We start from the raw sequence: 25,916 nt of genomic DNA, 5'->3' as shown, positions 1-25,916 counted from the left end.
ACAGTCAATAAATAAGAATCTTCCTCTACAAAAACTGCTGATGCATTACTAATTTAAGTAAAAGTAAATTTAAAAATGAATTATAAACATATTAAAATGGTGGTATTTGTTGAGAAGTCATTGAATTAGAGGGAGGAGCAAATGGCATATGGTGACCATGTTCCATGTCAAGCTTCACTCCTGTGTGGAGGCACGTGACAGAGCTACTCTGCGACACCTACTTTCTGCGTGCAGAGCTGCTCTTGGCCTTGCCCTCCAGGGCGTTGTGGGCATCTAGAATCAACTATTGCTGCTGTCTGACTTCATATTTCCATCCAGCAAAAGAGGGTAAGAAGGAAAGCAAAGGCAGAGTTAAAGGGTGTCAACTTCCAAGAAAAAAATGTAGAGATGTTCCCAAAGCACAGAACTTTTATTTGGAAATAAGATGTGAAAACATAATTGCAATTTGGGATACAGGCACAACAGGGTGGCCTCTGCTATATCCAGAGAACAAAGGAAAACTTTAAAGTTTTATTGAGGAAAGAGAAGGTTATGCAAGTTGTTTTGAAAGAAAGTTCATTGGCACTAACAGTGTCTTACAAGAGTTGGCGAGTTCTGATCAGCAACAGTCTGTAGTTGCTAGGTGGGATTTGTAATTTGGGAGTTACTGCAGGGCCCTTGCAGGAATTAGGTTTGTAAGACAGTGTGTCAGGCAAGTATTCTTGTGTAAGCAGCTAGCTGTCTTGGTGTGACTCATGTAAAAAGCTTCAGTTTGGAAAAATGTCCTGTGATAATTCCTGTTATCAGTCAAATCGTGTATGACAGCCCTCTCTCCAGGACCTTCCCTGACTCTATTTTGCCAGGGTTTGGCACAAGTGACTCCATTTTGAATCTTACAACTTTCATAAGGGGTTACTTTTCGTAAGTTCCACTCAATGTTTCTAATACATTGGCAACCTGGCAACCTCAACACAACTTATCTATTTATTGTTCATTTTAAAATTGTTATCAAAAAGGGAAGAATTTGGGAGAAAGGACCTAGGAAGTCAGACATCTCATCTTGGTGTATTAGCAGTAAGGAACAGAGTGGTCGGCTCTTTTTTTTTTTTTCCAGCTCTATTGAGGTATAATTGACAAATGAAATTGTATATATTCAAAGTTACAGGATGTTTTGATATACCAAAAAGAGTACCAAATTATGAGTTCTTGCTATACTAGGTATTTTCGTAGGCAATACCTCAATCCTTCCATTTTACTAATGAAGGAATTAAATAAGGCTCAGAGAATTCAGGTAAGTTGATCCAGGTCACATAAATAAATAGGAATAATATCAGGACTCTCTTATAAGACTTTTTTGGTTCTAGAGGTGAGTTTTTGTTTATTTTATTTCATCACATCATGGCAAAGATGGACTTTCCTTAGGAGATGGAACCCTGAAACAGATGGGTAATAGGAAGTGAATCAGAAGGCCAAGCTCTACTGTGTGTTAAGAAACTGTGTTCTTGAAGCAGTCATTCAACCTTTCTAAGTCTTCCTTTTTGCTTCTGAGGAAAAAAAAGTGTAAGGATTCCTTCCCTCTCTGCCTCACAGCAGGAGTGGAACTAACTAAAACATTTGTGGGAGGCCCTTTGCAAACGATGGATTATGGTGCAAATATAAGGGGTTGTTTTTATGTAACAAGGCCCATAGATTGTACAAACCCCTTTACTTCTTCTCTTAAGCCCAACTTTTCTCAATTATATAGTAAAAAATTTCCAAAGCCACCTTCTCTGAAGCCATCAGAGATTGGCTAAGGTGAGAAAACCTCAAACTTCCTTTGGGTCCCAGATCTAACTTTTGTACTCCAAGTGATTCTCCATTTTTCCTCGGAATAAGTGATTTATAAAGCATTACAACGGTAAGGATGAATGTTCACCCATCATTCTAACAGATAAGAGCAATGTGAAATGAGGCAGTGTATGTCTTTTCTGTATTCTCAGGCTTTTCATTTTTTCTTAATCTTAGCCCCTCTTCCTCAATGCTAAGTTGAAATTCTTTTCTTATCCAGTCAACAGACCTCATCACTTTCTGGTCATTTGGAAGTTTTCAAGAATTTGTATCATCTAAATCGGTATGTCATTTTCACATCCATGTCAAGTTTTCTGCTTCCCCAGAGACCACCTCCAGCAGTGAGGAAGGGGATTATGGTCTATGCTTTCACACTTCCATATTCTCCTTCTCCTCTTCCTTGACTATTTCTGGGTATCCTTCACAACCAATGGAAATTAAAGGAAAAGACAAAGGTTCCCATGTGATGGATGCTATGGCAAGGCATCCTTGGGTACCCTCAGTGTGAGAGGACCCCAGTGTTGATTTCTTCTCATAGGCACATTAGTGAGTTTTTCAGAGACTCCTGGTGCAGCATCTAACATGAGGTGAGATGCAATCTGCATGACCTACTTTGACCTCTCCCCACTACAAACTTAGTTTCTATTCTTGGAAGTCCATCCACGACCTCTCATCACTCGAGTCTCTTCTCCACTGGACAGATTGCTTCATGACAGCCCTAGTCCAGCCGTCTCCTCACACCCATCTGAGGAGCTTCGGCTTCCTTGTCCATTGAACACTGTTGAGTCCAGGTTGCACCGCTACTTCCCTGGCTCCACATCCACTACTGCAGGGTCTCCAATCCCTGCCACCTTTGGAATTCTCCTAGCGCCATTCTTTGTGATTTCATTGGCTTCCACACTCTGGGAGATGCATGACGAGGTTTCTGAAAACCTTGCCCATGTTCCACTGTATCACCTGGTGGGAGTGAGGGGCAAGAGATCCTGCAGTTCAGCGAGTGCCCAGCTGGGAGTGAGATGCCAGTCCCAGCTCCTCACAGGCACTCTTAATCTCCATGAGCAGTTCTTCTGCAGTGCCCTTCACACAGAGCACCACTCCACTCCCCATGGGGAAGGGGATGTGAAAACCAAAGCGTGCTCTAGCCCTATAAGTTCCTTTACTGGCATGAATACTCTTTCAACCCTCATTTGAATGTCTAATCTCATACACACTGAAGTTTGGTGATGGAAATTGATATATTTTAAATCTTGTCTCTTCTCACAATGCTCCTCCTGTAGAAATAGTGGACTATTTTATATCTCCTAATCATACTATATAAAGTCAGTCTCTTTGTCCAACTCATTCCCCAACTGAAAGACTTTCCATGACTCTTTCTTTTGTGCTATAGGGTACCTCCCAGCTTCCTCTACTCCTTGACGTATTCCTAAATACCTCTAGACTCCCAGTGAGTTTCCTGTTAATCCAAAACATCTGTCATCTGTATTCCTCACTGAAAAATTAACCATGCACTATGTGTGGCATCTCTTAAATAGTCAATATGTATAGTGTTTACATAGTGATGCTTGGAATACCAGAAAATGAAGTTTAAATTAATAACTAGAAATTTTAGGTGTAATAATAATGATGTCCATGGTAATGGTGAAGGTAGGAATGTGTCAAGTACCAGAAGTGTAGAAAAGTAAATTTCTTTATACTTAGAAAATGAGTTATAATCATTAGTACAAAATTAATATCACATATGTGGGTGACCCAGTGGGGCCAGTCATTATGGAGCTTAGGAGTTTCTTTAGACCTTGTAAATCAGAGTCCACGCACAGGTTTTGCTAATGTTGCCAATGGTAGTATTAGTGTGCCAACACTGCTCTCATGTTCTCTGAACCTGGTTCCAGGACCACTACTTGTGCATTGACTCCTGAGTTTCAATTCTCAAGTCTCTTCAAACATCTGACCAAAGTCCAGACTTTTGTATATTCAAAGTATTTCTTACCTTTTCAAAATTCCATAATTTCAATTATGTTCTATTTACGTGTTTAAGACGTTGGACTTTGGTAGCTTCAGAACTATGCTTGTTCAAGCAGATTCATCTTCAGTTTTCCAAATCTCAGCTGCTTCAAGAGAAGTTGTTGGTCAGTGAATGAGCACTGGTATGGTGGGCTGGCAGCAGAATCTCACGGTGCCTTAGCACACAGAGCACTTTGTCCTGTATCAGAGTTTGTGGTGCCAACAAGACAAACGCACTAAGTTTCCCTCAGTAAAGATACAAGTGAGGGAGTCTGTGACCAAGCCCATAGAATTTTGAGTTTTGTTTTGAGTTGGAAGGTCAATTTAAGAGTCATATATACACAAGAATAAGGTCTATCAACTTTGTTCAGAGGACTGTAGCTTGTGGGTAGATTCCAAAAGGCAAATGTTGCTGACTGATGAATCTGTGCCCCTCATCTGGAGCACCATCAAATCGTCTGGACAATAGTACAGCTGGGCTGGCAGATCAAAAAGCTGGGCAGATGTGTTTGTAGACAGTGGAAGATATTCATGTGGAGTAAGTCACAGATGCTGGAGTACCTATATGCTGGGGAAGTTGATACTACACTTGACAAGGACATGAGAGTGGAAATAAGATGTTTCTGCCCACTTAAAGGAAGTTGTTCTCAAACTCTTTAGCTTCAGAATCCCTTTACATTCAAATTTGGTGAGGGCACTGTGCTTTATTTATGTGGGTTATATCTGCTAATATTTACTGCATTAGAAATCAAAATTGAGTCATTTGTAAAATATTTTTTAAATATTTATTTTTCGTTCATAAACAATAACATATTCACTTTGTGATAACATAAATATGTTTTTAATGAAAAATAACTATATTTTCCAAAGCAAAAAAAAATTAGTGAGAAGAATGGCATTATTTTACATTTTGTAAATCTGTTTAATGTCTAGCTTAACAGAGGACAGCTAGATTCTTTTTTCTGTTTCTATATTCATCTATTATGACACAATATGGCATAGAGTATCTGGACAGTGCCACTATACACTAATGAGACAATAAAACTGAAAAAACAAATAACTTAGTATCATTATGAAAGTAGATTTGAAGAACCTGTGTGCCCCAGAAAGTCTTGGGGAACCCCATGGATCCCTGAACTAAACTTTGAGAACACTGTCCTAGGGTTAAACCTACAATAGTATCCAACTGACCAGATTTGGTAATGACCATGGGTCTGCTCATGGGGGTCTGAGTGATCTAAGAAAAGAATGGATCAAGGATGAACGATGAATTTGGATATGAAAAACCAGGAATAGACTGAAAACCCTAACACAATGAAGGAGAGTCTGAACAGTGAAATTATAAGGGAAAAGCTTGTTTTAATAGAAGAAAATGCAAATAAGATTATGAACTCTGATTCCAATGTGGAGGCTGTTTTCCTTATGCTGTATATTTACATTCTCACCTCTGTCTGGGTAATTTCTGATTTATACTAGAGTCAGAGCCAGTCATTGGTGGTAACAGTGAGGCTTTAAGACTATCTCATAATTTAGATTAATTCTAAGTTTCTGAGAATACTCCACTGTCTACAAGTGGAAGTACTTATAAAATCTGTAGTAAGAGTATTAGTAGTACCTATGAAATAATGGTTACAACATTCAGGAATTTATGTTTTAGGATCTATAATAATTTTATTTTCTATGATAGTCAAACCCACATGTAATATTTATAATTTAAATTATTTCAGTGCCTGAAGTAAGGTTACACAAGATCTTCAATGGTAGCATGTTCCGTATCTGTAGCTACAGCTAGGATCTCTTCAGAAGCAATAATACTATTAGTATGTGTAATGCAAATGACTCTATTGGTAGATATGGCATTTGGAAAAGCCCATAGGAAAATAAAGTGCGTTTTTTTAGCATTACTAATTACATACTCTACTGTAATATCAATAACTGTTGGTATAGAAACCATTTGAGTGCCAGGAGTATCACCAGTGCTCTCAGTTATGGTATTATGCCATGTGACCCAAGAAACAAGTTGGGCTACTTCAATAACTACATCTAAGGCAATAGTATTTACAGAGCCTAATGTGGTGTTATCTGAGATACCAAAGTTACCTGTGAAATCTGTAGTAAGGATATATAGGATATATAAAACATCTGTAGTTTAACTGATGAAGTTATAGGGATAATAACTATAATTTAAAAGAATAAGAATACATATTATGGCTGCAAAATAAGTACCCACAGCTTCTTTGGTAAAATCTACAAGGTTTGTAAGCCTTCCTAAACATGTCTACAATGACAACAGTGTTTGGAGTAGCTGTGTCTTTTATGGCTAGAGTACTAACATTTGTGAAAACTTAAGTAGCATAAGATAGAGTATCTCCTAACTGATTTTCTATATCTGTAATAGTTGTTTGAAGGAGTTATATGAGGTAACTACCCTGCCTTGAGTAGCAATCATGGAACTTGAGTAGCATTTATGGCATTTGTAATATAAGTAGGTGCAGTAGCAGAGGTATGTACTGTACTATCAGGAGTGGTAGTATTTAAAGCATATTTTGTAATACTTGTAGTATCTTTGGTAGCACTAGTTGCAGTAATAGGTAAATAACTAGCCACAGAATTTGTTACCATGTGGGGAGTCTGTGAATCTAGACCAGTAGCTGTTATTGTGTCTGAGACTGTTGTGATATTTGAAACGGAAATGTGTGTAGTGTTACCTGTAACACTGCTGGAGTTATCTGCATCAGTAATATCCATGGTGCCTAGATTAGAATGATTTGTAGGAGCTAATGATGTGTGGCTTAAGGCCAGTGTTGTAGTAGTAGTAGAATGGGGAGTAGTGAACTGTGTGATGTGTGTGGTGAATTTGTCTGTGGAAGTAACTGTTGTATCTGGACTTATGGTATTATCTTTGGTGCTGGTAGTAGTGACCATAGCATCTATTATCATGGTACTTTTTGTATCAAGAGTGTTGAAAATCATGGTGTTTGCATTTGTAGGGGTAGTAAAATTAGTAATTTTATCAGTAGTGAATGTATTACTTGTTGAAAACATGCTCAAAATAGGAGTAAGAGTATGGGTAGGAGTGGTAGGAGAAGTTTGGTAATAAGTAGTCATGCCAGGAATAGTATTATTACTTGTAGTAGTAGCATCAGTACTTGGAGAAGGAGTAGTCACAATAGGAACACTATTACCAAAAGAAGTAGTTGTTATGGAAATACTATTACTAGTTGTATTACCAGCAGACATTGTAGCTAAAAGAGAATTTGTCACAGAAGCATCATTATTTGTGCTAGCAACATCAGCACTTGTAGGAGAAGTGGTTACCATAATAACAGCAGAGTCCATATCATTACTATTTTCAGAGAAAGAAGTGGTCATAATAGAAAAACTGTTGCTAGTAGTGTCAACACCAGTATTTGCAAAAGAAGGAATAGCTGTAATTGGAACAGTATTATTAGGAACAGTATCATCAGTACTTGTATGAGAGGTAGCAGTTATATTAGCAACATTAGTACTAGTGCTAGCATTAGTAGTATTTGTTTGAAAAGGAGTACTTATATCATTAATAGTAGTACTAGTGCTAACATCAGTAGTACTTGTTAGAGAAGGAGTAGTGGCAATAAGTACAGTAGTACTAATGGTGGCATCAGCAGTACTTGTCAGAGAAGGAGTCACTGAAATGGGAATGGTAGCAATAGTACTCACAGTAGTACTACCTGTAGGAGAAGGCATAGTGGTATTAGGAACAGTATTATTAGTGTTAGCATCTGCAGTATTTGTAGGGAAAGGTGTGGTTGTAATAGGAACACTAGCCCTAGTGCTAGCACCAGTACTACTTGTAGGGAAAGGAGCAGTTGTATCAGGAACAGTAGTACTAGTTGTAACACCAATAGTACTTGTTGCAAAAGGTGTGGTTGTGATAGGAACAGTAGCATTAGTGCTAGCAGTAGTAGTACTTGTAGGGAAAGGAGCAGTTGTATCAGGAACAATAGTACTAGTTGTAACACCAGTAGTACTTGTTGCCAAAGGTGTGGTTGTGATGGGAACAGTAGCATTAGTGCTAGCAGTAGTAGTAATTGTAGGGAAAGGAGCGGTCGTATCAGGAACAGTAGTACTAGTTGTAACACCAGTAGTACTTGTTGCCAAAGGTGTGGTTGTGATGGGAACAGTAGCATTAGTGCTAGCAGTAGTAGTACTTGTAGGGAAAGGAGCGGTCGTATCAGGAACAGTAGTACTAGTTGTAACACCAGTAGTACTTGTTGCCAAAGGTGTGGTTGTGATGGGAACAGTAGCATTAGTGCTAGCAGTAGTAGTAATTGTAGGGAAAGGAGCGGTCGTATCAGGAACAGTAGTACTAGTTGTAACACCAGTAGTACTTGTTGCCAAAGGTGTGGTTGTGATGGGAACAGTAGCATTAGTGCTAGCAGTAGTAGTACTTGTAGGGAAAGGAGCGGTCGTATCAGGAACAGTAGTACTAGTTGTAACACCAGTAGTACTTGTTGCCAAAGGTGTGGTTGTGATGGGAACAGTAGCATTAGTGCTAGCAGTAGTAGTAATTGTAGGGAAAGGAGCAGTCGTATCAGGAACAGTAGTACTAGTTGTAACACCAGTAGTACTTGTTGCCAAAGGTGCGGTTGTGATGGGAACAGTAGCATTAGTGCTAGCAGTAGTAGTACTTGTAGGGAAAGGAGCAGTTGTATCAGGAACAGTAGTACTAGTTGTAACACCAGTAGTACTTGTTTCAAAAAGTGTGGTTGTGATAGGAACAGTAGCATTAGTGCTAGCAGTAGTAGTACTTGTAGGGAAAGGAGCAGTCGTATCAGGAACAATAGTACTAGTTGTAACACCAGTAGTACTTGTTGCCAAAGGTGTGGTTGTGATAGGAACAGTAGCATTAGTGCTAGCAGTAGTAGTACTTGTAGGGAAAGGAGCAGTTGTATCAGGAACAATAGTACTAGTTGTAACACCAGTAGTACTTGTTGCCAAAGGTGTGGTTGTGATGGGAACAGTAGCATTAGTGCTAGCAGTAGTAGTAATTGTAGGGAAAGGAGCAGTCGTATCAGGAACAGTAGTACTAGTTGTAACACCAGTAGTACTTGTTGCCAAAGGTGTGGTTGTGATGGGAACAGTAGCATTAGTGCTAGCAGTAGTAGTAATTGTAGGGAAAGGAGCAGTCGTATCAGGAACAGTAGTACTAGTTGTAACACCAGTAGTACTTGTTGCCAAAGGTGTGGTTGTGATGGGAACAGTAGCATTAGTGCTAGCAGTAGTAGTACTTGTAGGGAAAGGAGCAGTCGTATCAGGAACAGTAGTACTAGTTGTAACACCAGTAGTACTTGTTTCAAAAAGTGTGGTTGTGATAGGAACAGTAGCATTAGTGCTAGCAGTAGTAGTACTTGTAGGGAAAGGAGCAGTCGTATCAGGAACAGTAGTACTAGTTGTAACACCAGTAGTACTTGTTGCCAAAGGTGTGGTTGTGATAGGAACAGTAGCATTAGTGCTAGCAGTAGTAGTACTTGTAGGGAAAGGAGCGGTTGTATCAGGAACAATAGTACTAGTTGTAACACCAGTAGTACTTGTTGCCAAAGGTGTGGTTGTGATGGGAACAGTAGCATTAGTGCTAGCAGTAGTAGTACTTGTAGGGAAAGGAGCAGTTGTATCAGGAACAATAGTACTAGTTGTAACACCAGTAGTACTTGTTGCCAAAGGTGTGGTTGTGATGGGAACAGTAGCATTAGTGCTAGCAGTAGTAGTAATTGTAGGGAAAGGAGCAGTCGTATCAGGAACAGTAGTACTAGTTGTAACACCAGTAGTACTTGTTGCCAAAGGTGTGGTTGTGATAGGAACAGTAGCATTAGTGCTAGCAGTAGTAGTACTTGTAGGGAAAGGAGCAGTCGTATCAGGAACAGTAGTACTAGTTGTAACACCAGTAGTACTTGTTGCCAAAGGTGTGGTTGTGATAGGAACAGTAGCATTAGTGCTAGCAGTAGCATTTGTCAGGAAAGGGGCAGTCGTATTGGGAACAGTAGCATTAGTTGTAACACCAATAGTACTTGTTGGGAAAGATGTGGTTGTGATGGGAACAGTAGCAGTAGTGCCAGTGGTGGTATTTGCACTGGCAGAACTGGTGATTGTCTCAGAACTGGTGGCATTGGTAGTAGATGGAGAAGGATGAGAACTCATTGAGATGGTGCTTGTCTCAGTTGTAGTGGAAAGTACAGGATCACCATCAATCCAAATAACCTCAGTTAACTTTTCCAGGTTGATAGTGTTGTTAGTCAATTGAATAGTTAGTGTCTGCCAGAAAAGAAAAGATATAAATGCATATTTTGGAACTTAAATCTCACATGTAGGTCACCTCTTAAATTACAATTTAACAAAAAATGTTTATATCCAGCAATAGGATATAAACATTCCTTTTCAGGTTAGGTCACATTGATTTTGGTCAGATATTACAGAGAGATGCTCTGTGTGCATAATCCCTATGCTGGAAATCTTTTCTTTTCACTTCATTTATTGTTTACAAATATTTGTAGCTGTGATTAAAACCAACATTTATTAAAATCTCTTTGCTTTGCCATTGGGTTTTAGTCCTCTTGACAGCAAGCTGGTTTCATGTTTTCCTCACTCCAGACAGTATAGTGTCTGGCACATACTAGGCATCAGATATGCCATAGAGTTTTTAAAAAGAAGGTATTCAAGGATTTTGTGCACAATCTTAACTAGAAGCAATTACTTGCAAAGAGTGGTTTTGAACTCAATAGTCCAGGTAAAATGCTTTAAGGTAAGTACCCAGAAGAGGCTAGAGGGAGAAGATCTATTCGAGTGCTCAGAGGGGCCATCTTCCGAAGTCCAAATACCATCAGGGCACCCATTTCAGTTTTTAGAACACAAGAACTATGGTTATCCATTTTCACTTTTCTAAACCATCCCCTATGGGTTGCTGGTTCTGTATTTATGATGTCTTATGTTCCAAAAATGAGATACTTTTTTCTTTGTGGTTGCCTTTGGTAACTATTGGCATTTCATCTTCCAAAATTCTGTTTTAGTTGGTTCTAGAATCCTCCAGTACGGCCTGCTATTTATGTCCCCCTGTTTCATCAACCTTTTATCTTATACCACAGGTGGGATGTATTCATTTGACAATTACCACAGTTTACTGCCAATTTTCATCCACCTGTAAGATCCATCAGTTTGATCAGGGACATGAATAACTGCAGGAAGCATGGGGGAAACCTTCGACAGCTTTAGGGAATCACCTTTGTTTTAGCCTTTGCAGCAGAAATAAGTTTTATTTTGCTAATGTGGAAGACTAATCTATCAAAACACAGTACAGTTTCTTTGGTAAATACATGGAGAGGATCTCATCAGGCCAGTGATCAATGACCCCTAGGCTATACCAGAAAGACCATTAATGTTGCACATTTTACAATATGATTCAACATTTGCAACTTTTCAGGAACATATCTATTGCACATATTTATAACCTTCTAATACACGAGAATATAACAATGATAATAATTTTAATTGTTAGCAAAATTATTGGTGATAATTTTGCAGAACGATAAAATTTACTTATGATATGCTAATATTCCTTTCAGACCTACCTGATTATGAGGGTCACTCGTGAAATTTGTCTCCATAAATTGCTGGTTGTCATAGGTGAAATTGACTTGTGTCACATAAGTAGAGTTCACACCCCAGATTCTAATATATCTAACTTTTAGTGGATTCGAGTCACTCAAATATTTATTGTGTATGGTCTGGATTTGCAGGATGTTCTATAAAGAATTCATAAAGAGAAAAAAATAACATATTGTTGATAGACTATGGTCCATATTAAAATATTAACAACAAACCTAAATTTACTTTTCTTCTATCAGTTTGCTATTTCTATTTATGTATTTACATTTTTATTGATACATAATAATTATACATATTTATGGAGAACATGTGATATTTTGATACATGTATACAATGTGTAGTGATCAAATCAGGGTATTTAGGATATCCATTACCTCAAATATTCATCATTTCTGTTTGTTGGTTGGTTTTTTTTGAGACGGAGTCTCACTCTGTCACCCAGGCCGGAGTGCAGTGGTGTGTTCTGGGCTCACTGCAACCTCTGCCTCCTGAGTTCAAGCGATTCTCCTGCCTCAGCCTCCCAAGCAGCTGGGACTATAGGTGCGTGCCACCACACCCGGCTAATTTTTGTATTTTTAATAGAGACGGGGTTTCACTATGTCGGCCAGGCTGGTCTCCAATCCCTGACCACCCACCTCAGCCTACGAAAGTGCTGGAATTACGGGCCGGAGCCACCATGACCAGTCATATTCATCATTTCTTTGCATTGGAAACATTTCAAATCTTCTCTTCTAGCTATTTTGAAATTTACAATAAATTGTTGTTAACTATCATCACCCTACTATATTACCAAACACAAGAACTCACTCCTGCTATTTAACTGTTTCTTTGTTCCCACTAACCAACCTCTCTTTATGGCTCCCACCCCTTCCCAGCGTCTGGTTATTATAATTCTACTCTCTACACACTTCATGAAGACATACTTCTTGAGTATCTGCTATAATAAATTTGGTAATGCCAAAAATAAGTTTATTGTACCAGCATTATGAAAGTTATTTCCCCTATATTATAAGTATTCTTATAACCATTTTGAAAAGAAAATATCATTATTGCTATCTTAGAGATAAGGAAACTGAAGCTCTGGAAAATGAAGTGAGTAGTCCAAAGCGACAAGGCTAGATAACATAGGTAAAGTTGGAAGTGCAAGGTGCCCCTGTACATACTACTGCACGAGTTAATTTAGAGTGAACAAAGAAGTGTGCAAACAGTCCCTGGACTGAGAACAGTGTGCAAGAAACAGGAAGTTAACCAAATCATGAATTGTTTAAGTATCAATACAAGGGTTAAAATAATATGACATAAATTATGAGGTGGCACATGATGAAGGCCCAGATGAAAATCATAGTGGATATTTTTCATGGATGTGAAGAGAAAGGAAAAATTACACGGGAGGAAGAGGGTCAAGAGAGAACTTAGGAAGGACATGTAACTTCAGAACTCCTGGAAGTATGGGAAAGATTTATTATGAGACAGGAAATAAGGGTACGGGGACACATTGAACAAAGCCACATTCATTGAGGAGTGCAAGGGCAACCATAGCTGGTGCTGAGTAAACACAGACATGAGGCCAGTTAGGTATGTAAGGAAAGATTTTGAAGATTACATGCAATAATCAAGGAGATCGTTGTAGCAGAGTGAAGCTATGCATTTCTCAATTATTATGGCTGCAGTAGGAAGAGAAAAAAGAAACGTTCAACTGGTATTATGAAGGATGAATAAGACTTTTGCTACTGGGCAGGCAGAATCAAGGAAAAAATTTATAGCTCAAAATAAATGGGTGTACTAAAGCTAGTAGATTTGAGAGAGTTGATTTTTAAATTTCCTAGAATTTTGCAAGCCAGATGATTCCTGAAATTGGTTAAGATGGTGGGAGCAGCTACACTACAGAAATTAGCAAATGTTACAAATTATCTCCCACCTCCACAAGCTGGTTTACCAACCAGGAAACCGTTGATAATAGTTATCCCCCAGGGAAAGTTGGGAGCTTTCTTTCATTTCAGGCCCCTTATTCTTAAGGAAAAAATTTATCAAACGTCACAGAAATAAGAATTCATTTATCAGAAAAATGGAATTTTGAAATTAGATGTTATTAAAGGGCAATCTAATGTTTTACAATTTTTTTAAAACTCAGATTAAACAGGGTGTCATTCCTAATTTGAATAATAGCAGTAGAAATAGAACTAAAATTCAGGATTTCCAGATCATTAAAATAATATTCATTAAAATAATATTTGAGAGGAAAAAATATGTACAGTCTTCAACCCAACTACTCTTGATTTAAGAGCAGAGAATACACAAATTTAATTAGTATACAATTAAATTTATACAAAGTCTGGCAGTTAGTTTCAGAGAGGCCAAATGCAGGATGGAACAATATGACCTGATAATCATGTCTATGAGAAGAATTTGAAGGTCTTAGCTGACCATGAGATTTATATGTGCCAAACATCTGATACATGTGTTAAAAAATAACGCAATGCAGTAACAGCAGAAAAAATATAGAATATAGCTAAAAAGAGGTAGTAGGCAATATGGAAGTCTATCTCATCTTATAGAAATGTAAGGTAAACTATATATGTAACTGAATATTTTCTAGTAGTCACATTTTTTTAAAAAGTGAAAAGAAAAAGGGCAAATTAATTTCAAATTATATTTTATTTATATTATATAGCCAAAACGTTATTATTATGAAATTTTTCAATATAAAATTATTCATGAGATAATTTTTTTTTTTTTTTTTTTTTGAGATGGAGTTTCGCTCTTTCTATCCAGGCTGGAGTGCCATGGCATGATCTTGGCTCACCGCAACCTCCGCCTCCCAGGTTCAAGCGATTCTCCCACCTCAGTCTACCGAGTAGTGGGGATTACAGGCATGCGCCACCATGCCTGACTAATTTTTGCATTTTGAATAGAGACAGGGTTTCTCCATGTTGGTCAGTCTGGTCTCAAACTCCCAACCTCAGGTGATCCTCCTGCCTTGGCCTCCCAAAGTGTTGGCATTACAGGCATGAGCCACCGTGCCCAGCCAAATTTTTTTTTTTTAATTATACTTTAAGTTCTGGGATACATGTGCAGAACGTGCAGGTTTGTTACATAGGTATACATGTGCCATGGTGGTTTGCTGCATCTATCAACCTGTCATCTACATTAGGGATTTCTCCTGATGCTAGCCCTCTCCTTGCCCCCTTGCCCTAGTGTATGAAGTTCTCCTCCCTGTGCCTATATGTTCTCAGTATTCAACTCCCACTTATCAGTGAGAACACGCAGTGTTTGGTTTTCTGTTCCTGTATTAGTTTGCTGAGTGTGATGGTTTCCAGCTTCACCCATGTCCCTGAAAAGGACATGAACTCATTCTTTTTTTATGGCTGCATAGTATTCCATGGTATATATGTGCCACATTTTCTTCATCCAGTCTAACACTGATGGGCATTTGGGTTGGTTCCAAGTCTTTGCTATTGTGAACAGTGCTGCAATAAACAGACATGTGCATGTTTCTTTACAGTAGAATGATTTATAATCCTTTGGGTATATACCCAGTAATGGGATTGCTGGGTCAAATGATATTTCTGGTTCTAGATCCTTGAGGAATTGCCACACTGTCTTCCACAATGGTTAACTTAATTTACATTCCCAACGACAGTGTAAAAGTGTTCCTATTTCTCCACCTCCTCTCCAGTGTCTGTTGTTTCCTGACTTTTTAATGATGGCCATTCTAACTGGCGTGAGATGATATCTCATTGTGGTTGTGATTTGCATTGGGCAGTATGACCATTTTCACGATATTGATTCTTCCTATCCATGAACATGGAATGTTTTTCCATTTGCTTGTGTCCTCTCTTATATCCTTGAGTAGTGGTTTGTAGTTCTCCTTGAAGAGGTCCTTCACATACCTTGTAAGTTGTATTCCTAGGTATCTTCCTCTCTTTGTAGCAATTGTGAGTGGGAGTTTGCTCATGATTTGGCTGTCTGTCTATTATTGGTGTATCAAAATGTTTGTGATTTTTGCACATTGATATTTTATCCTGAGACTTTGCTGAAGTTGCTTATCAGCTTAATGAGATTTTCGGCTGAGACAATGGGGTTTTCTAAATACACAGTCATGTCATCTGCAAACAGAGATAATTTGACTTCCTCTCTTCCTATTTGAATAAGCTTTATTTCTTTCTCTTGCCTGATTGCCCTGGCCAGAACTTCCAATATTATGTTGAATAGGAGTGGTGAGAGAGGGTATCCTTGTCTGGTACTGGTTTTCAAAGGGAATGCTCCCAGCCTTTTTCCATTCAGTATGATATTGGCTATGGGTTTGTCATAAATAGCTCTTATTATTTTGAGATCTGTTCCGTCAATACCTAGTTTATTGAGTGTTTTTAGCATGAAGAGGTGTTGAATTTTATCAAAGGCCTTTTCTGAATCTATTGAGATAATCATGTGGTTTTTGTCATTGGTTCTGTTTATGTGATGGATTACAATTATTGATTTGCATATGCTGAACCAGCCTTTCATCCCAAGGATGAAGCCAACTTGACTGTGGCTTTTTGATGTGCTGCTGGATTTGGTTTGCCAGTATTTTATTGAGGATTTTCGCATCGATGTTCATCAGGGATATTGGCCTGAAATTTTCTTTTTTTGTTTTGTCTCTGCCAGGTTTTGGTATCAGGATGACACTGACCTCATAAAATGAGTTAGGGAGGAGTCCCTCTTGTTTGGAATAGTTTCAGAAGGAATGGTACCAGTTCCTCTTTGTACTTCTGGTAGAATTTGGCTGTGATCTGTTTGGTCCTAGAGCCTCAATTTCAGACCTTGTTTTTGGTCTACTCAAGGATTCGACTTTTTCCTGTTTTTGCCTTGAGAGGGTGTATGTGTCCAGGAATTTATCCATTTCTTCTAGATTTTCTAGTTTATTTGCAGAGAGGTGTTTATAGTATTCTCTGATGGCAGTTTGTATTTCTGTGGGATCAGTGGTGATCTCCCCTTTACCATTTTTTATTGTGTCTATTTGATTCGTCTCTCTTTTCTTCTTTATTAGTCTGGCTAGCAGTCTAACTATTCTGTTAATCATTTCAAAAAACAAGCTCCTGAAGTCATTGATTTTTTTGAAGAGTTTTTCGTGTCTTTCTCTCCTTCAGTTCTGCTCTGATCTTAGTTAATTTTTCTCTTCTGCTAGCTTTTGAATTTGTTTGCTCTTGCTTCTCTAGTTCTTTTAACTGTGATGCTAGGGTGTTGATTTTAGATCTTTCCTGTTTTCTCCTGTGGGCATTTAGTGCTATAAATTTCCCTCTAAAAACTCCCTCTAAAAACTCCCAGAGATTTTGGTATGTTGTGTCTTTGTTTTCATTGGTTTCAAATAACTTATTTATTTCTGCCTTAATTTCATTATTTACTCAGTAGTCATCTAGGAGCAGGCTGTTGAGTTTCCCTGTAGTTCTGTGGTTTTGAGTGAGTTTCTTAATCCTGAGTTCTAATTTGATTGCACTGCGGTCTGAGAGACTCCTTGTTATGATTTCTGTTCTTTTTCATTTTCTGAGGAGTGTATTACTTCCAATTATGTGGTTGATTTTCGAATAAGTGCTACGTGGTGCTGAGAAGAATGTATATTCTATTAATTGAGGGTGGAGAGTTCTGTAGATGTCTATTACATCTGCTTGGTCCAGAGTTGAGTTCAAGTCCTGAATATCCTTGTTAATTTTCTGTCTTGTTGATCTGTCTAATATTGACAGTGGGGTATTAAAATATCCCACTATTATTGTGTGGGAGTCTAAGTCTCTTTGTAGGTCTCTAAGGACTTACTTTATGAAACTGGGTGCTTCTGTATTGGGTGCATATATATTTAGGATAGTTAGCTCTTGTTGTTGCATTGATCCATTTACCATTACGTAATGGCCTTCTTTGTCTTTTTTGTTATTTGTTGGTTTAAAGTCTGTTTTACCAGACACTAAAATTGCAATCCCTGCTTTTTTTTTTTTTTTTTTTGCTTCCCATTTGATTGGTAAATCTTCCTGCATCCCTTTATTTTGAGCCTATGTGTGTCTTTGCATGTGAGATGGGTCTCCTGAATACAGCACACCAGTGGGTCTTGGCTCTTTATCCAATTTGCCAGTCTGTGCCTTTTAATCAGAGCATTTAGCCCATCTAAGTTTAAGGTTAATGCTGTTATTTGTGAATTTGATCCTGCCATTATGATGCTAACTGGTTATTTTGTCCATTAGTTGATGCAGTTTCTTCATAGTGTCAATGGTCTGGTACTGTTTTTTTCTTTTCCATATTTATTGCTTTCTTCAGAAGCTCTTGTAAGGCAGGCCTGGTGGTGACAAAATCCCTCAGCATTTGCTTGTCTGTAAAGGATTTTATTTCTCCTTCACTTATGAAGCTTAGTTTGGCTGGATTTGAAATTCTGGGTTGAAAATTCTTTTCTCTAAGAATGTGGAATATTGGCCCCCATTCTCTTCTGGCTTGTGAGGTTTCTGCAAAGAGATCTGCTGTTAGTCTGATGGGCTTCCCTTTATGGGCAACCCAACCTTTCTAGCTGACCTTAATTTTTTCCTTCATTTCAACCTTCGTGAATCTGACAATTATGTGTCATGGGGTTGCTCTTCTCAAGGAGTATTTTTTGTGGTGTTCTCTGTATTTCCTGAATTTGAATGTTGGCCTGTCTTGCTAGGTTGGAAAAGTTCTCCTGGATAATATCCTGAAGTGTGTTTTCCAACTTGGTTCCATTCTCCTCGTCACTTCCAGCTACACCAATCAAACATAGGTTTGGTCTTTTCACATAGTACCATATTTCTTGGAGGCTTTATTTGTTCCTTTTCATTCTTTTTTTTTCTAATTTTGTCTTCACGCTTTATTTCATTAAGTTGATCTTCAATCTCTGATATCCTTTCTTTTGCTTGATCTATTCAGTGATTGATACTTGTGTATGCTTCATGAAGTTCTCACGCTACATTTTTCAGCTCCATTAGGTCATTTAGGTTCTTCTCTAAACTGGTTATTCTAGTTAGCAATTCCTCTAACCTTTTATCAAGATTCTTAACTTCCTTGCATTGAGTGAGAACATGCTCCTTTAGCTCAGAGGAGTTTGTTATTACCCACCTTCTGAAGCCTACTTCTGTCAATTTGTCAAATTCATTCTCTCTCCAGTTTTGTTCCCTTGCTGGTGAGGAGTTGTGATCCTTTGGAGAAGGGGCATTATGGTTTTTGGAATTTTCAGGCTTTTTGAGCTGGTTTTTCCTCATCTTCGTGGATTTATCTACTTTTGGTCTTTGCTACTGGTGACCTTTGGATGGATTTTTTTTGCATGGTCATCCTTTTTGTTGATGTTGATACTATTGCTTTCTGTTTGTTAGTTTTCCTTCTAACAGTCAGGCCTCTCTTCTGCAGGTCTGCTGGAGTTTGCTGGAGGTCCACTCCAGACCCTGTTTGCCTGGGTATCACCAGTGGAGACTACAGAACAGTTAAGATTGCTGCCTGCTCCTTCCTCTGGAAGCTTCATCCCAGAGGGGCACCTACCAGATGCCAGCTGGAGCTCTCCTGTATGAGGTGTCTGTCGACCCCTGCTAGGAAGTGTCTCCCTGTCAGGAGGCATGGGGGTCAGGGACCCCATTGAGGCGGCAGTCTGTCCCTTAGCAGAGCTCCAGCACTGTGCTGGGAGATCCACTGTTCTCTTCAGAGCTGGCAGGCAGGAAGGTTTAAGTCTGCTGAAGCTGTGTGCACAGCAGCCCCTTCCCCCAGGTGCTCTGTCCCAGAGAGATGAGAGTTTTATCTACAAGACCCTGACTGGGGCTGCTGCCTTTCTTTCAGAGATGCCCTGCCCAGAGAGGAGGAATCTAGAGAGGCAGTCTGGCTACAGTGGCTTTGTGGAGCTGTGGTGGGCTCTGCCCAGTTCAAACTTCCTGGTGGCTTTGTTTACACCATGAGGGGAAAACCACCCATTTAAGCCTCAGTAATGGCAGACGCCCCTCCCTCCACCAAGCTCAAGCTTCCCACATCGACTTCAGACTGCTGTGCTGGCAGGGAGAACTTCAAGCCTGTGGATCTTAGCTTGCTGGGCTCTGAGGGGTTTGGATCCACTGAGCAAGCCACTCGGCTCCCTGGTTTTCCAGGGGAGTGAATGGTTCTGTCTCATTGGTGTTCCAGGCACCACTGGGGTATGAAAAAACAAAAACAAAAACAAAAACAAAACACAAACTCCTGCAGCTAGCTTGGTGTCTGCCCAAACGGCCACCCAGTTTTGTGCTTGAAACCCAGGGTCCTGGTGGTGTAGGCACCTGAGGGAATCTCCTGGTCTGTGGGTTGCAAAGACCATGGGAAAAGCGTAGTATCTGGGCCGGATAGCACTGTCCCTCATAGTTTCCTTTGGCTACAGGGGGCTATCATACTGGATAGAACAGCTCTAAAATATGCTCTCAATTCTGGTGTTTTAAAAGAAATCTAAGTTAACTGGAGTCTAAACAGAATGATCAGATCTGGAAACCACTATAAGCAGGAAACAGAGGAAATATGAAGTTAGCCTGGTGATGTATAATTCTAAGAAGACAAAAGGAATAACTGAGAGACATCTTCAAATATGTGAATCACTGTTATAGAAAAAAAATAGATTTCTGCTATACTACTCCTAGGTTAAAGTGACTAGGTAAAAATAGAGAAGCAGAATCCAGGTTTGACCTAGAATGATCCTCCTCATACTCTAATTAAAATTATATAGATTATCCATGGGATCATTTAACATGCAAGGTGCATTGATTGCATTACTGTTATGAATTATTCACCCCTTACAAATCCATACCCCTTTCCATGCAATTTTGCAATGCCTTCCCACTCCAGTTGAGGCATTCTCTCCCTCCTCTGTCTCTGGGCTCGACCATGTGATTTTGCTTTGGTAATGGGAAATTAGTCTACTCAATACAAAAAAATAAAAAATAAAAAGAATTAAGGGATCTCCACTTTTATTTTTTTATTTTAGCCCTCTTCCATAATTATGAAGAAGCCATGCCTAGACCTTCCCACAAGGCCATGATAAGCCACACGAGAGTCAGCTGACCTCCCAAGATATGTGAATACACAGCCAAGATTATCTAAACAGCCCAATAGAACCAAGACTGACTGGAGATGTATGTGAGCTGGCAAAGATCAGCCAAAACCAGGCCCAGATCATCTGAGCCCTGCAAGCTCATGAGCCAAGTAAATGCTTATTGTTAGATGCCACTAAGGTTTTGAGGTCTTTCATGCATTATTGCATAATTAACAACTTATATAGCATTTCCCTTTCAAAATTTATCAGCCAATAAATTTCTCATCTTTGGGAAACATGTTATACATTTAAGGCCCCATTTTTTCCCCAGCATTGTATGAATTCCAAGTTTCTTTTCATAGAGATGGTATGCTGGAAAACTGTCAAAATAAGGATTGTTTCTTCCTTATTTTAAGGACAACAGACCTGGATTATAAAAGTAAAGGCAAGAAGAACCTCCTATTAAGATGTGGGATATTACATTTACACAGTTGACTGTAATGTTTAATCTGTAGACAACTGGGAAAAGATTTATAAAATGTAGTAAATTAGTCTTACCTGAGCTGCTATAAAGTTTGCCAAAAAATAATTTCCATTTTCATAGGTATCTGCAAACGAGGAAAAGAAAAGAATAAACAACTACTAACTGCTTCAATTGCAGCAAGTAATCTTGAGCATGGTCAGAAAATATCTCTGTGGGGTCACAGTTACTGATGATTGTCACCTCTCTGAGGAGTACTGAAGATAGTGACTAAGAGACTATTTCACTGCATGTTAGTGTGGGGATGTGCAAACAGAAATGGGTACCTTGCTGGGGAGGTCAGAAGATTATAAATGCAAGAGACTCTGGGTTGAACTAAGGATAGATTAGCTGAAGTGTAGAGACTACTGTTTGGTTATTCTGTACGAGACAGCAAGCATGTAGTCATAGGAGTTCACATAACTATGATGTTAAAGACTATGATGATAAAGCAGAGGCAGGTGGTTAGGAATTTAGGCTCCCAAGTCAGGTAGACATGTATTGAAATCCCAACTCTTGTACTTAATAGTTGTGCAACCTCAGACAAGTTATTTAACATTTTATTATCTATTGAATGGAGATAATAGTACCCACTTAATGGCAGTAAGGCACATAACATTCTTCTTGTGCAGAATAAGTACTTAAAATTGATTGCTCACTGTCATCGAAGTCATAATCAATCTTCACCTTCACCATTCTTCTCTCCCTACTCTTAGCTCATCCTCCCACAGTGCTCCAGATTCCAAGCACTTCCGCCTCTGTAGAATTTACTCCATCAGTTCTTCCCTATACCTTCTCTGCTTTTTCAAGCTACATTTATGCTCCAGAGTACTCTGTTCTGGTAACACTTTTACTTAATTCTATTTATATCAAGCTACTACCACATCTCCTTTTTATTACCATACATCTTAAAAAGGTAGCCTTTGCTGGGTTGGGCACGGTGGCTCACGCCTGTAATCCCAGCACTTTGGGAGGCCAAGGCAGGCAGATCACGAGGTCAGGAGATCAAGACCATCCTGGCCAACATGGTGAAACCCCATCTCTACTAAAAATACAAAAACAAAATTAGCCAGGTGTAGTGGTGGGCGCCTGTAGTCCCAGCTACTCGGGATGCTGATGTGGGAGAATGGCATGAACCCAGGAGGCGGAACTTGCAGAGAGCCAAGATCGCGCCACTGCACTCCAGCCTGGGAGACAGAGCAAGACTCCATCTCAAAAAATAAAAATAAATAAAAATAAATGAAAAAATAAATGTAGCCTTTGCTTGTTATGTCTGTGTACCCAACTCATAATTCAATCTTACATCTCCTAAACTCCAGCTCCTGTGTTTCCTTTTTCTATGGAATCTGACCCTTTCTAAGTCACCAGTGACATAGTATATAAACTCTAAATATCTCCTAATACTGTTCAGGATTTTTAGGTCACTTTGACCACACACCTCTCCTTTGAAATACTCCTTACTTTATGTCTCCTTCCCATATGGTTCCTATAACTCCCTGTTTCCTAAAAGTCAGTTTCATTTCATGTTCTGTTCTTGGCCCTTCTCAACATTCCAACTCTTGCCAGTATTCCAACATATTCTCTCCCAAACCAACTCACTCTCTAAGTATTCTAAATTACCTCCACTTTTATGGAAGCAATTATACAACCCATATTTTAAAATTTAGTCTTGGCTAGAAAATGTAACCTGGCAAACACTACAACCTTTTCTAGCAGTTAATAAAAACTTGTAAAGAATAGGATTCTGTCAACATGTTTTTTTAAGATTATCCTTGAACTAGCCATTATATCACCTTATGTGAGGAAAAGTTAAATAAATGGTTCCAAGTCTGTTAACAGAACATTTAAGTCACACTTACACTTACACTGTATCTTAGTAGTTTAAATTTGAATTTTTAAGCCTGTCTGATTTTTACAAACGATAAAAATTCCTTAAAAATTTAAAAGTTTGAAAGTTTCAGGTACTATTAACTTTTAACCTTAAGACTAAAATATACTGTAACAGAAAGTTAAAATTTTGTAGAAAATGGCTTTATTTGTTTACATTTTCGAAACATATTGCTCATAGAGGGTTGATTTTGCATACTAATTGTGATGTTATTAACCTGTAATGACATCACTCATCTAGTTCTAAACAGTTAAACCTGTATCAAAGGACTTTCTATGTTCTCTTAAAACATTGATCCTCAACCAGCAGTAAATTTGCCTCTCTGGGGACATTTTACAATATTTAGAGATCATGTAGTTATCTCGAAGATAACTTTGCTTTTGACATCAAGTGGGGAGAGTGCAGAGATGCTGCTAAACAGCTGTAATAACCAGCCCAGCCACCATCACAAAATAATTATTTAGCCCAAAACGTCAATATTGCTGAGGTTGCGAAAACCTGCTTTAAAATAAGGCCCATTTTTGAAAACGAACAAAATTGAAGAACTCATGCTTCCTGATTTTAAAACGTACTACAAATCTACTGTAATCAAGACAATGCAGTGCTGACATAAGAATAGACTTGTAGATTAATACAATAGAACTGAAAATTCAGAAATAAATCCTCACAGTAATGGTCTATTTATTTTTAACAAAAATTCCAAAATAATTCAATGAGAAAATAATAGTCTTTTCACAAATGGTTCTGGGAAAATTGGAATCCACACACAAAAGAAAGAAGTTAGACCCCTGTCTTACACCATATACAAAAATTAACTCAAAAAGAACCAAAGAGTTAAATGTAAGAGCTAAAATTATAAAACTCTTAGAAGAAAACCTAGTAGCAAATCCTTGGGACTTTGTAATGGGCAATGGTTTCTTAGATATAACACCAAAAGCACATTAAACAAATGGAAAAAAATAGATAAATTAGACTTCATCAAAATTTAAAAGTTTATGCCTCAAAAGAGGCACCTGCTAAACGAGAGAAAATATTTGAAAATCATGCATCAGATGAGGGACTTTTATCTAAATTCTATAAAGACTGTTTATGATTCAATAATAAAGACACTTTAATTTTACAGTGTGAAAAGCATATGAAAAATCATTTCTCTGTAGAAAATGTACACATGGATAATAGGTACATGTAAAGATGTTCAACAACATTAGTTATCAGGGCAATATAAATTAATCAAAACCACAATAAACTACAGCTTTTCACCCACTAGAATGACTATAATCAAAAAGATAGATAATAAATGTTGATAAGGAAGAAGATAAATCAGAACCCTCATACACTGCTGATTGGGATGTAAAATGGTGCTGCCTCTATAGAAAACAGCTGGATATTTCATCAACAGTTAAACACAGAGTTACCATATAAGCCAGAAATTTCACTCCCAGGTATGTATAGTACACAAGAGAGGTTTTAAAAGTGTGTCTATTCAAGAACTTATACTCAGATGTTCATAGCAGCATTATTTATAATTGCCAAAAAGTGGAAACAATCCAAATGTGCATCAATTGATGAATGGATATACACCAAGTACTTGTCATGATCTGACAACATAAAATAGTCTGCAGTCCCATTGGCAAGAATGTCACTGAGGTACCAAAGTGTTGAATGTCTCATTATGGGCACTGACTCCTTTTATTATCATTCCTTCCCCACCTAGCAAACCCTTGATTAAACGTTCATCTTTCACAAAGGCTTAATTTGAGAAAAAAAAAATGTACTTTCCCAAGAGACAAGAATATTAAAGTGCATTTAATAAATACAGTTCTTAAATTTAAAAATTGGCACTGTAGTATATTATGCCCTTATAAGGCTCAAGTCCTGCCACAGCTTTGAAATCCAGGATGGCTGGTCAACCTCCTCTTTTTGACTTTTGGGTGCCTTATTGTCTTATTATCTTACTAACCACACTAATTTTATGTTATTTACTTATTTATTTTCATTTTGTTTTCATAAGTTAGACATGCTAATTTTAATGTAAAGTATCTCATATTAAATGTTTAGAATAGAGTTTTATTTACTTTACATATAAATGACACATTTTATTCAGAACTCATGTGCCAGGAATGTTTTATGTATGTTAAATCATTTTATCCTCATAAAATTACAACATAGGTGTATGCTGTAGATAATAAAGAAGAAATGGAGACAACAAAATGAAAGTAATTTTCCAGAAGACATACAACCAGAAAGTTACTGAGATGGTATTCAAACCTAGATCTATTTAATTTCAGAATACCACATGCCTCTCCTAGAGTTTCTTATCAGATTATGTTAAAAAGAAAGTCCAAAGACTAAACTGAGCTTTGAAGAGAGAAGTTGTTTAATTCCTTCATATGTTTTCTTTAGCAAGTTTTCACCCATAAATGGATAATAAAACCATTTGAAAAATATCTCTCATATATCATATTAGGTGAATATAGGATTATAATATATTATCCATAAACTGTTAGGAGAAATTTAAAATATTATTTAAAATACCATCAAAAACTTAAAATACTTAGGACATATTTAACAAAATACGTACAAGATTCATACACCGAAAATTATAAAACATTGCTAAGAGTAATTAAAGAAGATCTAAGTAAATGGTAATTATATAGAGATAGATAGGTAGATAAGTAGGTAAGTAGATGAGAGAAAGAGATAGAGGAAAAAAAGAGATGACAAATATTCAAAAATTGGTCTTAAGAATAAAAGCAATTCCAGTCAAAATTCTAGAAAGTGGTCTTGTTGTTAAAAATTGATAAGTTGATTTAAAAACCTGTGTGAAATACAAAAGAGCTAAAATAACCAAAGAAAAAGAAGAACATGAAGAGTATTTTCTTCTAGGATTTATATAGTTTGAGTTCTTACATTTAAATCTTTAATCCATCTCTAGTTAATTTTTTTATACAGTGAAAGGTAAGGGTTCAGTTTCATTCTTCTGCACATGGCTAGCCAGTTGTCCCAGCACCATTTATTGAATACAGAGTCTTTCTCCACTGCTTGTTTTTGTCAACTTT

The 25,916-nt window shown here is 37.9% G+C and overlaps 1 protein-coding gene across 6 annotated transcripts in view; it reads right to left on the bottom strand.

The window, feature by feature from the left end:
- MGAM2 (maltase-glucoamylase 2 (putative)) overlaps positions 1-25,916 on the bottom strand; it is a 139,410-nt gene that overhangs the window by 21,629 nt on the left and 91,865 nt on the right. For 3 of the 6 annotated variants that reach the window (XM_077997575.1, XM_077997576.1, XM_077997578.1), the window contains 3 exons: positions 21,008-21,057; positions 11,409-11,582; positions 4,579-10,098 (listed from right to left, as the gene is read on the bottom strand). In XM_077997575.1, the coding sequence (XP_077853701.1) occupies positions 6,253-10,098; positions 11,409-11,582; positions 21,008-21,057 (4,070 nt within the window). In that variant the 3' untranslated portion in view covers positions 4,579-6,252. Of the gene's footprint in view, positions 1-4,578; positions 10,099-11,408; positions 11,583-21,007; positions 21,058-25,916 lie in introns of those variants that run through there. The other 3 variants (XM_077997580.1, XM_077997581.1, XM_077997579.1) reach the window with 1 other exon arrangement.

This window comes from Macaca mulatta, chromosome 3 (genome assembly GCF_049350105.2).
Source record: "Macaca mulatta isolate MMU2019108-1 chromosome 3, T2T-MMU8v2.0, whole genome shotgun sequence".
Taxonomy (NCBI): domain Eukaryota; kingdom Metazoa; phylum Chordata; class Mammalia; order Primates; family Cercopithecidae; genus Macaca; species Macaca mulatta.
This window is presented reverse-complemented; position numbering and strand designations above follow the sequence as displayed.